The sequence below is a fragment of the Aotus nancymaae genome, unplaced genomic scaffold (genome assembly GCF_030222135.1).
Source record: "Aotus nancymaae isolate 86718 unplaced genomic scaffold, 86718_ANA_hifiasm-v0.15.2.pri h1tg000059l, whole genome shotgun sequence".
NCBI lineage: Eukaryota > Metazoa > Chordata > Mammalia > Primates > Aotidae > Aotus > Aotus nancymaae.
The window spans coordinates 6,162,779-6,179,118 of record NW_026988473.1 but is presented as its reverse complement, the minus strand read 5'-3'; the positions used below and the strand labels follow the sequence as shown (position 1 = coordinate 6,179,118).

General features: G+C 43.7%; 1 protein-coding gene across 2 annotated transcripts in view; it reads left to right on the top strand.

Moving 5' to 3' along the window:
- The first annotated feature begins 3,741 nt into the window (after positions 1–3,741).
- RTN3 (reticulon 3) overlaps positions 3,742–16,340 on the top strand; it is a 69,267-nt gene continuing 56,668 nt past the window's right edge. Inside the window, exon 1 of one of the 2 annotated variants that reach the window (XM_064364791.1) lies at positions 3,742–4,032. In XM_064364791.1, coding sequence (XP_064220861.1) covers positions 3,891–4,032 — 142 coding nt within the window. In that variant the 5' untranslated portion in view covers positions 3,742–3,890. The remainder of the gene's footprint in view (positions 4,033–16,340) is intronic. The other variant, XM_012463150.3, reaches the window with a different exon arrangement.

The following is a 16,340-nucleotide window of genomic DNA, read 5'->3' as shown; positions in this document are numbered from 1 at the left end:
TGGTTCATGCCTGTAATCCCTGCACTTTGGGAGTCTGAGTCCGGCGGATCACTTGAGGTCACAAGTTCAAGACGAGCCTGGCCAACATAGTGAAACACTTTCTCTACTAAAAATACAAAATTAACCAGGCATGGCAATACATGCTTGTAATCCCAGCGACTTTGGAGGCTGAGGCAGGAGGATGGCTTGAACCCATGAAGTAGAGGTTGCAGTGAGCCAAGATCATGCCACCACTGCACTTTAGCCTGGGTGACAGAGTGACTCCATCTCAAAACAAAAAACAAAACAAACAAAAGGCGGTGGGGATGAGGATACAGATTTGCTATATTCACCTTTGCTTATGTTTGCCACAAGAAAATCCTAATATTAGCTACCTATATGTGTATAGAGGAGTGGAGGAAGTTAGTGACAAAACTTTACAGCATATGTATTTCTGAATATTTGTGTACATATATATGAATGATCTGTGACTATATATTAATTTTTTTTTTTAGATGGAGTTTCACTCTGTCGCCCAGGCTGGAGTGCAGTGGCCTCCACCTCCCAGGTTGAAGCGAGAGTCTCCTGCCTCAGCCTCCCAGGCAGCTGAGACTACAGGTGTGTGCCACCATGCCCGGCTAATTTTTTTGTATTTTTAGTAATTTTTTCTAAAAGTCAAGAAAACATAGGGCGATAAGATGGCCTAGAAGCTAAACTGGGAAATTATCTGTATAGGCCGGGCACAGTGGCTCACGCCTTTAATCCCAGCACTTTGAGAGAAGGGCCAATCACCTGAGGTCAGGAGTTCGAGATCAGCCTGGCCAACATGGTGAAACTCCGTCTCTACTAAAAATACAAAAATTAGCTGGGTATGGTGGCATGCACCTATAATCCTAGCTACTGGGGAGGCTGATGCAGGAGAATTCCTTGAACCCAGGAGGCACAAGTTGCGTGAGCTGAGATTGCACCACTGCACTCCAGCCTGGGCAACAGAGCGAGACTCTGTCTCAAAAAAAAAAAAAAAAAAAAGACCTAGAAGAGTTTCTCAGGTGTTCAAGAGAACTTCTGAGAAATGAACATACTCCAGTGAGCACTTTATTTTATTTTATTTTTCAAGATGAGGTCTTGCTCTATTGTCTAGGCTCATCTTGAACTTCTGGGCTCATCTTGAACTTCTGGGCTCAAGTGATCCTCCCGTCTTGGCCCTTCAAATTGCAGGGATTAGAGGAATAAGCCACCATGCCATCCAGTGAGCACTTTAAAAATCCCATCTTGGGTGGGGTGTGGTGCCTCACCCCTATAATCCCAGCACTTTGGGAGGCCAAGGCAGGCAGATCACGAGGTCAGGAGTTCGAGACCAGCCTGGCCAATATGGTGAAACCCCACATCTACTAAAAATACAAAACTAGCCAGGCATGGTGGTGCATGCCTGTAGTCTCAGCTACTTGGGAGGCTGAGGCAGAAGAATCGCTTGAATCTGGGAGGCAGAGGTTGCAGTGAGCTGAGATTGCACCACTGAACTCCAGCCTGGGCAACAGAGTGAGACTCTGTCTCAAAAAAACAAATCCTGGCACACAAATAGCCAGTGCACACACTGGCTCCAAGAAGAAAAAGAAAGAAAAAGAAAAAAAAACAAAAATATACATTCATAGAACAAATCATATATATAAATAAGCAAATAGCTCAAGCAAGAATCAGTCTCAGGGAAGTAGCCTGATACAACAAGCAAGAGAAAACAGAAAAGAAATATACCTTTAGGAATTAGACTAAACATAAGGGCTTCTTATGTAAAAAACAAACAAACAAACAAAAAACTCCAAAGGGTCTGAAAAGATGAGTAAGACCACATGCATGTCTTGCTTTTTAACTTCTCTGCTTCTAGTTGTTAGAAAAATGGACTTCCTTCTAGCTGGAGTCTCTAGATTGTAGCAAGTGCTGTCAGAGTTAGGTACCAGCATCATTTATTTCCTTTCCAGCACCTAATAATGTAGATTTGTTTTGTTTTGTTTTATTTTGTTTTAAGGAGCGGAGAGTTTAATAGGCAAGAAAGAAGGACAGAAGAAGAAAACAGCTTCCCCAATAATGTAAATTTTTTAAAAATGTATGCATATATCAAAATGAGTAGATAACTGGCTTATCAAATCTGCTATTATTTCTCTTTGCCATCTAAGAGACAGTTTGCTACATTATCAACTGATGCTGTAAGTGCCAGGGTAAGATATTAGCCATAAAGTTATTTTGGGAAATATTTTTCTATGCCTTTTTCAGAGCATTGCAAAGGCCAGGAGTCATCCTCCCACCCCCTGGGGCTTTACTTGACCTTAAAAACTCAAGGGCAGATGTAGTACACCGCTTGTTCTAGAAGATTTCCACTGGTCAGATCGCCTTTCCCCTCCGTGGCAGCCTGGCTGACCACCTCCCCCTTCATGAGGTTGCATCTTTACAGGATCTGCTGATCATGCAATTGCACTTTGGGTCATCGATTGCTGCTTTAGCAGTAACAGTCGTCTGCCTTGATTTTTATTATTTTCAGGATACAATCCTCCTTTAAAAAACGACTATGCACCTTTCAAATATTTTGACCAGATGTGGGGAGAAGGCTTTGAATTTGACAAGCCAGTCCAGGAAAAGCAAAAAATGAACAAAATCCAATATAGCCCATAAATCTGGTTTTAAATACATGTTCTACTAAGGACTCCTTTTGGTCTATGAATAAAATTCAGTTATGTGTATTTTGTGCCTTATTCTGAAATTTTTTTACTTTTTTTTTCTTTTTTTTACAACCAGCTCTGGGCATGGATTTTTTATTTTTTATTTTTTTAAGGCAGGAAGGTTCTCGCTGTGTTGCAGGCTGGACTCCAACCCCTGGGTTCAAGGGATCCTCCCTTCTCAGCCATAGCTGAGACTACGGGCTTCTGCCACTGACTACGTTCTTATTTTCAATTTTTAATGTCTAATTTGATCATGCCCCATAATTACAGCCAAGATGTTCTTATCTCCTGGCTCTTCTTCATCAGCTCAGCTTTTTTTTTTTTTCTTCTAAAATATGTCGTCTCTATCTGACAGTCTATTCGGAGGAAAAGAAAACCTTAAAACATAAGGTGGACCCTTCTCTGGCAACAGTAACGAGATAAGAATACGAAGCAGGTTCTGCGACTGCATTGCAATGTGATTGGAATGAGTAATTGTTTTTCATTCTGTATAGCATCTTTCTCCACCTACCAAATGCGGGACTGTGCCATCTCTGCCTCTCGGTGAGGAGATATTACGACATAGCCAGAGAGATTCACAAAGCATCTTGCAGAGTGGGCCTACTCTACACTCTGGTTTTCACTTTTATTGGAGTCACAGGTGGGAATGCACCAAACAAAAGACATAGGCTCTGGAATGTATGGGAAAGGGAGTTTCCAGCTAATGGAAGCACAAAGAAATTTCTATCGTTAAAATGCATAATCTACCGACCCTAAAACATTCACATAAAGAGGTAGGAGGCAATACTACCCCGCAGTTTCCCGATTCGGCCGCAGTCGTGGGCGGGGCTTGGGGCTTCATCACGCCCCTTGAGTCTGGTCCCAAAGGACGCTCCTCACCCCGCCGCGTGCAAGGCGCCGCGTGAGACCGGCTTTGCCCCTCCTTCCCGGCTGGAGCGCGGAGAAATGGTTCTTGCGCCTGCGCCCTGCACCACTGCGCGCTTTGGCACCCACTCGGGGGCCTTTGTGCGCTTGCGCGCTCGCACTCCCGCCCTCTGGCTGCGCTCGGCTGAGTCAGTCAGTCAGTCTGTCGGAGTCTGTCCCCGGAGCAGGCTGAGTGGAGGGACTTGGGCAAGCCAGTTGCCGGATTATTCTATTTCCCCTCCCTTTCTTCCGCCCCGAGTCTCTCTTCACCCTTCTCCCGCCCTCGCTCGCGTAGCCATGGCGGAGCCGTCGGCGGCCACTCAATCCCCTTCCATCTCTTCCTCGTCCTCCGGAGCCGAGCCGTCTGCGCCCGGCGGCGGCGGGAGCCCGGGAGGCTGCCCCGCCCTGGGAACGAAGAGCTGCAGCTCCTCCTGTGCGGGTGAGGCGCGCGGGGAGCCCCCGCCCTGGGAAGCAGGGCGAGCGGGGGGCCCGGGGGCTGGGGGAATTAGGAGGCGAGGCGGGAGGAGGGCGAATTACCCTCGACTACTGACGGCTTCAGCCCCCGGGGAAGAGCGTTTGGAAAATGGGCAAAGGGGAAGGGGAACATAAGGTTGTGCAGGCGGTGAGGAAATAACGGGGTGTGAGGAAAACAGGTTGGGGGCGGGGAGATAGTCCAGTGGGCGTTAACGCCAAGACTGGGCAGGTGGGAAAAATACCAGCTCGTGGGATAAAATGGAGAATTGCTTAATACATATGGTGAACCGGGGTGATTTAGTGGAGGATTAGAGAGATCGAGAGGATAGGGGCAGGTGGATGGTGGGAGAAACGATTTGTGACGATTTTTGAGGTGATGGTGGTGAAAGGGTTGCATTGCAGGTGTGCAGACAGGTGTTGACATAATCAAATATTCACGATAGTCCTCCAAAATATTTTTGACTGCCCATGGGGAGGATGAGGAAGTTTAATGGAAACATTGTAGCTTTTTTTTTCCTTCTTTTTAATGTTTTCGGAAAGACTCCATGAATTCCGGATTTTTCTGAGGCTCCTAGGTAGAAGGAGGCGTGATGAGAATAGCTCAGGGAAGATTTGGGAGGGAGCTGCTGATGGTCCAAGATGGATCCGTGGCTGTATCTGCAACAGCCTGCTTTTCCCTGGCGCTGCGTGGGGGTGGGGACACTCAATCAGTCGCTTATATTCTAGAAAATAGAGTCATGCTAAGCTATCAACATGTTTTGATTTCATGTTTTCTGTGGGCTACTGTTGATCGAAGTATAACAAAGGGGGGTGTTTACTGCAGAAAGGAGGAGGGGGAGAACATTCAGACAAAGCATGGGCTGGTTGAGTCCACTTCTCCCATCTCTGTGAAAGACTAAGAGGGAAGCTGCAGGCCTCCTTTAGTTTCCATTGTATACGCGTCTGCCTGCTGGTGGGAGCTGGTTGGCAAGCTCCCCTTATGCAGAAATCTGCAGTGCAGATGCCTTCTTAAGGAAAACACACACACACACACACACACACACACACACACACTCTCTCTCTCCATTGGCAGGTGGTGGTTCTTAAAGGAACTGAGTCTTTGAAGGAAAAAAATGCGTTTTGTCAAAGGAAGGTCCGTAAATTTGTGAGAGTAGAGATAATTCTGCTCTCTATTTAGTTATGTTAAAGGATTTTGAGAATTCTTTTTAATGCTTCATTGTCTTCTTTGGCAGAATCTTGGGTTCTAAAGAAAAAATTTCTGATCTTAACCTTAAATGTGTTATTCTCTACATGTTTTTCTAACAGTGAATTTCCACCTGTCTGAGAGCTTTGGAGCCCTGTTGGATTTTTCAGTGTGGTTATGGACATTTCAGTAGAAACAGGCAATATCAGGAAGCTTCTGCAGATAAAAGAATGAGGCAGCAAATTTGGAACCCGTGTCCCCTTTAAACCACCAGCGTTTCTCCTCCCAATTTTTGTGTTCTGGGCTAAGGTCCAGATGAACAGCGGCTTCCTTATAACTTAGCAACTTGATCTTTTTGCTTTAATCACTTGTCATTGCGTACTGTTTGGTAGGCCCTTTTGTGCATACCTTTTGGGTTTTCTTGATTTTTCATTTTTGATTCAGACCTAAATTTTAGAAATTTGGCCCTATAAGCTCAAGATAAGACAGATGTTAAGTGAAAAGTCATTGTAGTTAGCAGATACGAAAATTTAGTCCTAGTTTTCGTAGGTATGCATATGTGGTATGCCTTTGTGTCTGTGAACAAAATACTCTTATTTCATTGGCCATGATTTCACCATTTGAGATTCAACCTTTCTATTCCTTTAATGCATTTATGGAAGAATTGGCCTAGTAAGCCAATGAAATGAGTATTTTGTTGACAGATACAAAGGCATACACAACGTAATTGGGACCTAAATTGGCAATACGAATTTAATGACATAACATAATTCTGTTTGGCTTATCTTTTTTTATGTCATCTACCCTTGTCACAGTTTTTACCTATTTATTGTGTATTTTTTGCACTCCTCTTTATGATAGTGGAAAAATTGTGTGCTGAAATTATGTATTTTGCTGAAAGGAGTAGAATTTATATTCTGAAATGCTGTTCCAAGTACATGAGCTTCATTACATTTTCCTAATAATGTTAAATGCCTCAGTTTTTACTCATTTCTTTCTCTTTTTTTAGAGACAGGGTCTTACTCTGTCACAGGCTGAAGTGTAGTGGCTCCCTGCAACCCTCCACCTCCAGGGTTCAAACGATTCTCATGCTTCAGCCACCTGAGTAGCTGGGATTACAGGCATGCACCTGGTTAATTTTTATATCTTTGGTAGAGATGGGGTTTCACCATGTTGGCCAGGTTGGTCTCAAACTCCTAGCCTCATGTGATTTGCCTGCCTCAGCCTCCCAAAGTGCTGGGATTACAGGTGTGAGCCACTGTGACCAGCTTTACCCATTATTTCTTAGTAAAATTTTATCACAGAATTTGTATTTCTTAGATGTGCTGTAGTCACTTGTCACTATTGGCAGTTAAAACAGTATTATATAGTAGTACTTGACACATATTTGTTGAATAAATGATCAAGTTGATGAGCTAGAAAAGCACACTTGAAAAATAAACTAAAGAGAGACTCTATCTTTGTTGTTGTTGTTTTTTTGTTTTGTTTTGTTTTTTGTTTTTTTTTTGAGATGGAGTTTCGCTCGTTACCCAGGCTGGAGTGCAATGGCGTGATCTCGGCTCACCGCAACCTCCACCTCCTGGGTTCAGGCTATTCTTCTGCCTCAGCCTCCTGAACAGCTGGGATTACAGGCACACGCCACCATGCCCAGCTAATTTTCTGTGTTTTGAGTAGAGACGGGGTTTCACCATGTTGACCAGGATGGTCTCGATCTCTTGACCTCGTGATCCACCCGCCTCAGCCTCCCAAAGTGTTGGGATTACAGGCGTGAGCCACCGCGCCCAGCTTGTTGTTTTTAAGACAAGAGTCTCACTCTGTAGCCCAGGCTGGAGTGCAGCGGCGTCATCTTGGCTCACTGCAACCTCCGTCTCCCAGGCTCTAGCTATTCTCCCACCTCAGCCTCTTGAGTAGGTGGGATTACAGATGTGCACCACCATGCCCAACTAATTTTTGTACTTTTAGTAGATATGGGATTTTACCATGTTGGCCAGGCTGGTCTTCAACTCCTGACCTCAACTGATCCACCCACTTCGGCAACCCAAAGTATTGGGATTACAGGCATGAGCCACTGTCCCGGCTGAGAGACTGTATCTTAAATGCTTATCCATTGCAAATGTGCATTCATATTGTGTAAAAAGCACTAATATAGTTTTGGTGGGCCCAATGCAAGATCCTCATTTGTCAGGTCACTACTTGAACATAAAAGTTTACCTTAAGATACTGCAATATGTATCTTAAGGTAATGCCTGTAGTCCCAGCACCTTGGGAGGCTGAGGCGGTCAATCACCTGAGGTCAGGAGTTCGAGACCAGCCTGAGCAACATGGTGAAACTCCACTTCTACTAAAAAATACAAAAATTAGCCAAGCATGGTCTTGGGCACCTGTAATCCCAGCTAATCAGGAGGCTGAGGCAGTAGAATCGCTTGAACCCAAGAGGTAGAGGTAGCAGTGAGCCGAGATCTTGCCATTGCACTCCAGCCTGGGAGACAGAGCAAAACTCTGTTAAAAAAAAAAAAAAGATGCTGCAATGTGTAGTAATCATTTTATTGCAGAAGCCTTTCCTCCTTGCAGGATGTTTTCTCCATGTCACAGAGGAACTATCTCAGGCTTTTGCACCATGAAAATAAGATGAAGTTTGTTATTTCAAAATTTAGCTTATTTAAAATACAGATGGTAAAAAATTACCTTGTTTAAAAAAAAGTCTGCAAGTATTGCTGTCAACGTCCAACTTCATTTCACCAAGCTCTTCTTAGTTTTGGAGACTCGTCTTGGTTTTATTTAAAGAGAAATAAGTGATTGCTTGGTGTCCTGCAGAAAACAATTTTGTCTTGACTGACCTGTCCCATAATGAATTGTAGAAGTATTAGTTCCTACATACAGGTAGACAATGAGTGATGGCATTCTGTGCTTTAGTGCCTTAGGTTCTAGCGCAGCCAGCAATGTAATATGCTTAGACATGGGGATTGGGGCCAGTGTGGCTTCCTATATTTCTCTGCCTTTGAAGGACACTGAAGACTTCAGAGGCAGAAATTTGAAGTTGAGGTAAAAGAGACTGAAATATTTAATGTTCATTTCAAAGCAAGAGTTTCCTTTATTAGATCTCAAGTATAGTCACATGTCTATTTAATAGACACACGTCTATTTAAAAGTGCTTTAATAGTTTACTATTGACATGATGTTGAAATTCTATAACTTGCTAGAGAATGCTCTCTTTATTGTTGTTATGAAACTTGGCTAAGTGTGGTGGGGGGGTTGCGTGAGCTCACGAGTTTGAGACCAGCCTGGACGATATGGTGAAACCCTGTCTCTACACACAGGCACACATGCACGCACGTGAGTGCAAGCGTGAAAATTAGCCAGGCATGGTGATGTGCGTCTGTAGTCCCAGCCACTTGGGAGGCTGAGTTGGGAGGATGGCTTGAATTGGGGATGGAGGTTGCAGTGAGCTGAGATTGTGCCACTCCACTCTAGCCTGGGTGACAGAGCCAGACCCTGTCTTAAAAAAAGAAAACTAAAAAAGAAAATCATGATTCCAAAATAAAACTACATTTTATATGTTGGTTCATGGAAATTAGCTCAAAGCAAAACAGCTTGGCCAATTTTTTTATGAAGGTTTTGCTTTAAATATTTCTTTCCTCACTCCTCATGAAACTTAGTTCTGCGTATTTTTTTTTTTTTTTGAGACGGAGTTTTAGCTCTTGTTACCCAGGCAATGGCGCGATCTCGGCTCACTGCAGCCTCCGCCTCCCAGGTTCAAGCATTCTCCTGCCTCAGCCTCCCAAGTAGCTGAGATTACAGGCATGTGACATCACGGCTGGCTAATTTTGCATTTTTAGTAGAGACAGGGTTTCTCCATGTTGGTCAGACTGGTCTTGAACTCCCGACCTCAGGTGATCTGCCCGCCTTGGCCTCCCAAAGTGCTGGGATTACAGACGAGAGCCACCACGCCCAGCTTTTTTATAATTCCCCCCTTTTTTATTTGAGATGATGTCTCGCTGTCTTTGCCCAGGCTAGAGTGCAGTGGTGCGATCTTGGCTCACTGCAACCTCTGCCTCCCGGGTTCAAATGATTCTCCTGCCTCAGTCTCTCCAGTAACTAGGACTGCAGGTGCCTGCCACCATGCCTGGCTAATTTTTGTACTTTTTCAGTAGAGATAGGTTTTCACCACCTTGGCCAAACTGGTCTCAAACTCCTGATCCTGTGATCCACCCGCCTCAGCCTCCCAAAGTGCTGGGATTACAGGCGTGAGCCACTGTGCCCAGCCCCAGCAATGCCTAGATTTTAATCCTGGCCCTGTCTTTTAATAATTATGTGATCTTGTGCAAGTCCTGAGCTTCAGGACTTCAGCTTCCTTAACTTTAAAATTGGGTTAATAGTATCTACCTTGGAGTTGGTATGAAAATTAAACACATTTGGATGGGCACATTGGCTCATGCTTGTAATCTCAGCACTTTGGGAGGCCAAGGTGGGCATATCACAAGGTCAGGGGTTCAAGACCAGCCTGGCCAACATTGGTGAAACCCCTTCTCTACTAAAGATACAAAAAATTGGCCGGGCTTCCTGGTGTGCGCCTGTAATCCTAGCTACTCGGGAGGCTGAGGCAGGAGAACTGCTTGAACCCAGAAGGCGGAGGTTGTAGTGAGCCAAGATCGTGCCATTGCACTCCCGCCTGGGCGACAGGTTGAGGCTCCATCTCTAAAAAAAAAAGAAAGAAAGAAAGAAAAGAAAAACACATTCAAAGGGCTTAACACAGTGTCTTGCCCATAATAAATAATTGTACCATTAATGTGAAGAAACTAAATAGAGATCAGCGATGTGACCTAGACACATTTGCTTTGTACCCTTAAATCCTGACCTTTATTAAATAACAGTGCCTAATATTTGATAAATCCATTTGTGTTTTTTGTCTGTTTTTTGTTTTTGTATTTTGAGACAGAGTTTTGCTCTTGTTGCCCAGGCTGGAGTACAATTGCGTGATCTTGTCTCACCACAGCCTCCGCCTCCTGGGTTCAAACAATTCTGCCTCAGCCTCCCATGTAGCTGGGATTACAAGCATATGCCACCATGCCCAGCTAATTTTGTGTTTTTTTTAGTAGAGTTGAGGTTTCTCGATGTTGAGCAGGCTGGTCTCCAACTCCCAACCTCAGGTGATCCGCTCACCTCAGCCTCCCAGCATGCTAGGATTACAGACATGAGCCACCATGCCCGGCTGATAAATCCGTTTGTAGATTACAGACTACTTGCGCATATTAATAGATAACAACATAGCAGTTCAAGTACAAATGAGAAATCTCAGTCTTCCTCACAATCGAAGACTATTGTTAGGCCTTTTTTCCATTCCCACAAGTCAGTTGTTTTGGTTTGTGACCCTTCATATTAATGTCATAAAGCTGCCACCCCCTTTCACTAAGGTAGTCTGTTAAAGAGGTAGGGGCAGGAGCCAAGATGTTCTCCAGAAGGCTTGGCATGAATCAGTATGCTTAAATACTTCCTGTAGCATTGTGACTGTAATAAATGTTGTTATGATACATTAGGAAACTCCTTTGAGTGCAGAAGCAAGCATACAGGAGACAGCAAGAATGGTATGTCAGTATGGTCTACAGATGCCTGCTGACTTAGATTGTTTTTATTCTCCAAGAGTAAGGTTTTTTTTTTAATGCTTTTTTCGTTTATTGTCAAATTCACAAATAATTGAACCACTCTGATCAAATTAAACAGCCAGTCTACATACATTTAGTAGGTGCACCTTTACCCTAAATTGACATTTCTAAAGGGTTTATTAAGTTGCTGGTAAGAACCTCAGTGTTTTTATTCTTGGTATTTTAAAGATGGTCTGAAAATAAAATAAAACCAATATTACTGCTTTATCAAATATTCCTGTGAGGAAGTTATATATTAATCCTGATATAGAAGTCACCTATCTAGTCCTGTGCATGTTTCAAAACTTTTAAAATGAAGTTTGGTGATGAAGGAATTGATGACATGTTATTGAAGGGAAAAGGGAAAGGTGAGCTTTCCAGTTTTGTTTGAGCCAAGAGTTTGTTCTGCAGAAAGACACTTCTCTTTAGACTGCCCATAATCCTAGAATTTACCATTTTTGTAATTCTGAACACAATTACAAAGGCTCCATTAAATAAGTAGGTTTTCTAATATAAATGACTGTGCATATTTGTTGTGTGCATTTAGCTTGTAGTTTGTGTTAACTTTATTGTTGATGATAAATTTAGCCTCCTAAGGTATACAGAGTTGTGAAAAATTTATCAATTTTATAGTAAAACTTTTAATTTAGCGAATCCTCTCTGTATTGTTCTAATTTTGGTATATGTGCTGCTGAAGTAAGTATTCATAGTAAAACTTTTTAGCTAAAAATTAACAGGTCAATATTTTGTTCATATAGTTAACTTATTCAGAAGTTTCCCAGAAAACTGATTTAATCTTCTATTCTGTTCATTTATGACAGCTACTAGTTTTAAGAGTTATTTTGGATCATAGGGTGTGGTGTAGATGTTTTGAAAGAAGTGTGTATGTTAAATAAGTTTAGCTGTAATTAGTATTGCTTGTGATTACATCATTGAAGTCTTCTACCCATCTGTGATTTTTGTAAGATGTTATTCTGTGATGTTACAACTTCAGAGAGAATCTCTTTAAATAATGTAACAGGGTTACATTTTACGTTATGGGAGGAGGTTATCAGCAAGTGGTGCCACCCTGCTTTTGTTTTTTTTGCTTGTTTGTTTGTTTTTTAATTTCAAATAACTATTCTTGTCTGTTTTCTCCAATCAACTGATTTATTATTTCCTGTAACCATACCATCATAACCTAACCAGAGGGGACAGTGAACTATCAGCAAGTGGCTCACTCCTGTGATTTTTTTTTTCCCCCCAAAGGACTTTGTGTGTGTGTGTGTGTGATGGAGTGCAGTGGTGGGATCTCGGCTCACTGCAACCTCTGCCTCCTGGGTTCAAGCGATTCTCCTGTTTCAGCCTCCCGAGTAGGTGGGACTGCAGGCTGCGCCACCATGCCCAGCTAATTTTTCTGTTTTTAGTAGAGACAGGGTTTCGCCATGTTGGCCAGGCTGGTCTTGAACTCCTGACCTTAGGTGAACCATGTGCTTCGGCCTCCCACACTACTGGGATTACAAGCGGCGTGAGCCACCGTGCCCAGCTTCAAAGAACTATTCTTACCCTTTTTTTTCCAATCAACTGATTTATTATCACCTGTAACCATATCATCATAACTTAACCAGAGGGGACAGTATTGTCCTCCTCTGTAGCTTGCCCTTCAAGATAAATGGAAGAACATTCTGGAAAACCTTTTGTTATGAAAATTTTGTCCTGTTATTTGAACATATTTCAACACAGAGCATTGTCTTTATTTTATGTGTGAGAGAGAAATACTTGATTTTCATGATATCTTACATTTGTGTACTGCTTTATGATTTAAGTTGTGCCCATACGTTAACTTAATTCAACAACTGAGCATACATAAAAGCACTTTGCCAGGTGCTATGGAAGATAGAAAGGTAAATAAAATATAGATCATTCCTCTAGAGGCCATATTCAATAGAGGAAAGACATTAAATTATGTTTATCTGTGAGATAGACAGGTAGCAATATAACCCCCTTCTTACAGATGGGGACTCAGACAGAGTTTAATGCATATGCTTTAAAATTTGAAGCAACATGTAGTAAAAGTGACTCAGTCACCCTTTTGAATTCAGTGGTCAGTTTAACTTAAAAGCCTAAATTTCTAGCTCCATGGTTCTTATTTTTTTGAGACAGAGTCTCACCCTATTGCCAGGCTAGAGTGCAGTGGCACAATCTCGGCTCACTGCAACCTCTGCTTCCTGGGTTCAAAGAATTCTCCTGCCTCAGCCTCCTGAGTAGCTGGGACTCCAAGCGCACATGACCACACCCAGCTAATCATGTGTGTGTGTGTGTGTGTGTGTGTGTGTGTACTTTTTTTTGTTGTGGTTGTGTTTTGGAGACAGTTTTGCTCTTGTTGCCCAGGCTGGAGTACAATGGGGCAATCTCGGCTCACCACAACCTCCACCTCCCGGGTTCAAGTGATTCTCCTGCCTCAGCCTCCTGAGTAGCTGAGATTATAGGCATGTGCCATCACGCCTGGCTAATTTTGTATTTTTAGTAGAGATGAGGTTTCTCCATGTTGGTCAGGCTGGTGGCCTTGAACTCCCGACCTCAGGTAATCCGCCTACCAAAGTGCTGGGATTACAGGCATGAGCCACCACGCCAAGCCTTAATTTTGTATTTTTAGTAGCGACAGGATTTCACCATGTTGGCCAGGATGGTCTCGATCTCCTGACCTTTTGATCTGCCTGCCTTAGCGTCCCAACATGCTGAATTACAGACATGAGCCACCACACCCAGCCAGCTCCATGGTTTTAAGCCAGGTGCCTTTTATTTCATTGCTCTACAGAAACTTTTCTAGTCAGGTTCACTAGATATTTTCCACATTGTTAAATTCAGTTACTTCTCCATCCTCCTAATGTGATTTCATAACAGCTTTTGACATAATTGACTCTCCTCGTTGCTTTTTAAATTTGTCTTCCGTGATATCACATACTTCATCTCACTGGCTGTTTATCCTCTATCTCAATAAAATTCACCATTTTAAGGTGTTTTTTAGTATATGCACAAGATTGTACAGCTATCTCTACTATCTAATTCCAGAACATTTTTATTACCCCAAAGAGAAACCCCATATTTGTTAGTAGTCACTTGCCATTCTTCTCTCCCCCATCCCCTGGCAACTATTAATCTACTTTCTAACTCTGTGGATTTTGTTACTATTGAGATTTTATATTGCTAATTTTTTTTTTTTGAGATGGAATCTCGCTCAGTTGCCCAGGCTGGAGTACAGTGGTGCAATCTCTGCTCACTGCAAGCTCCGCCTCCCAGGTTCAAGCGATTCTCCTGCCTTAGCCTCCCAAGTATCTGGGATTACAGGTGTGTGCCACCACGCCCGGCTAATTTTTGTATTTTTAGTGAAGATGAGGTTTCACCATGTTGGCCAGGCTGACCTCCTGACCTCAAGTGATCCACCCATTTCAGCCTCCGAAAGTACTGGGATTACAGGTGTGAGCCACCATACCCAGCCCTAACTCTTTTATCTTCCCAACCTCTAAACCTTGGAGTGCTCCGGGACTCACTTCAAAGAACTTTTCTCTATCTTTACACATTGATCTCATTGATAGCATACAGCCCTGTGGTTGAAAATACCATAAATAAGTTGATGACTTTCAAATCTTTACCTTTAGCCTGCATGTCTGATGGCATCTCAGAGTTACATGACTTAACCTGAATTCCTGATCTTTCCTTTTATTTATTTATTTAATTTATTTATTTTTGAGTTGGGGTCTTGCTCTATTGCCAGGCTACAGTGCAGTGGCATTATCTCAGCTCACTGCAATCTCTGCCTCCTGGGTTCAAGCGATTCTCCTGCCTCAGCCTAGCTTGGACTACAGGTGCGTGCACCACCACACACAGCTAATTTTTGTATTTTTTGGTAGAGATGGAATTTCACCATGTTGGCAGGATGTCTCAATCTCTTGACCTTGTGATCCACCCACCTTGGCCTCCCAAAGTGCTGGGATTATAGGTGTGAGCCACCGCGCCCAGCCTATTTTTATTTTTATTTTTGAGACAGGGTCTCACTCTGTCACCCAGGCTGGAGTGCAGTGGCGTGATCATGGCTCACTGAACCTCGATCTCCCAGGCTCAAGTGATTCTCCCATCTCAGTCTCCTGAAAGTTGGGACCATAGGTGTGTACCACCATGCCTAACTGATTATTTTTATTTTTATTTTTATTTTTATTTTTATTTTTTGGAGACAGAGTTTCGCTCGTTACCCAGGCTGGAGTGCAATGGTGCGATCTCTGCTCACCGCAACCTCCGCCTCCTGGGTTCAGGCAATTCTCCTGCCTCAGCCTCCCGAGTAGCTGGGATTACAGGCGTGCACCTCCACACCTGACCGATTTTTGTATTTTTAGCAGAGATGAATGGGATTTCACAATGTTGGCAAGGTTGGTCTCGAACTCCTGGCCTCAAGTCATCCACCTCCCAAATTGCTAAGATTACAGGCATAAGCCACTGTGCCTAGCCTTCCTTGTTCTTTACACCAGAAATAACCCTCTACTTCGGGGTTTTGTTTTGAGATGGAGTTTCGCTCTTGTTGCCCAGGCTGGAGTACAATGGCACAATCTCGGCTCACCGCAACCTTTGTCTCCCAGGTTCAAGTGATTCTCCTGCCTCAGCCTCCCAAGTAGCTGGATTACAGGCATGTGCCACCACGCCTGGCTAATTTTGTATTCATAGTAGAGACAGGGTTTCTCTGTGTTAATCAGGCTGATCTTGAACTCCCGACCTCAGGTGATCCACCCTCTTGGCTTCCCAAAGTACTGGGATTACAGGCATGAGCCACCTCGCCCAGCCTATTAATTAATTAATTAACTTTGAGACGGAGTCTTGCTCTGTTACCAGGCTGGAGCACAGTGGCACAATCTTGGCTGACTGCAGCCTCCACCTCCTGGGTTCAAGCGGTTTTTCTGCCTCTGCCTCCTCCCTAGCAGCTGGGATTACAGGCGCATGCCACCACGCCTGGCTGATTTTTGTATTTTTAGTAGAGACGGGGTTTCATCATGTTGGCCAGGATGGTCTCGATCTCTTTACCTCGTGATCCACCTGCTTCAGCCTCACAAAGTGCTGGGATTACAGGCGTGAGCCACCACACCTGGCCCTGTTTATTTTTAAGACAAGGCCTGGCTCTATCACCCAGGCTGGAGTGCAGTGGTATGATCTTGACTCGCTGCAACATCCACCTCCTGGGCTGAAGCCATCCTCCCACCTCAGCCTCCCAAGTAGCTGGGACTACAGGCGAGACTGGTTTTTGTATTTTTGTAGAGACAGAGTTTCACCATGTTGCCCAGGTTGATCTTGAACTCATAAGCTCAAGAGATCTGCCCACCCTGGCCTCCCAAAGTGCTGGGATTACAGGTGTGAGCCACCGCGCCAAACCTGTAACCAGTTTCATATCTACATGGTCCATTTTCTTTCTGTCAGACTTTCTAATTT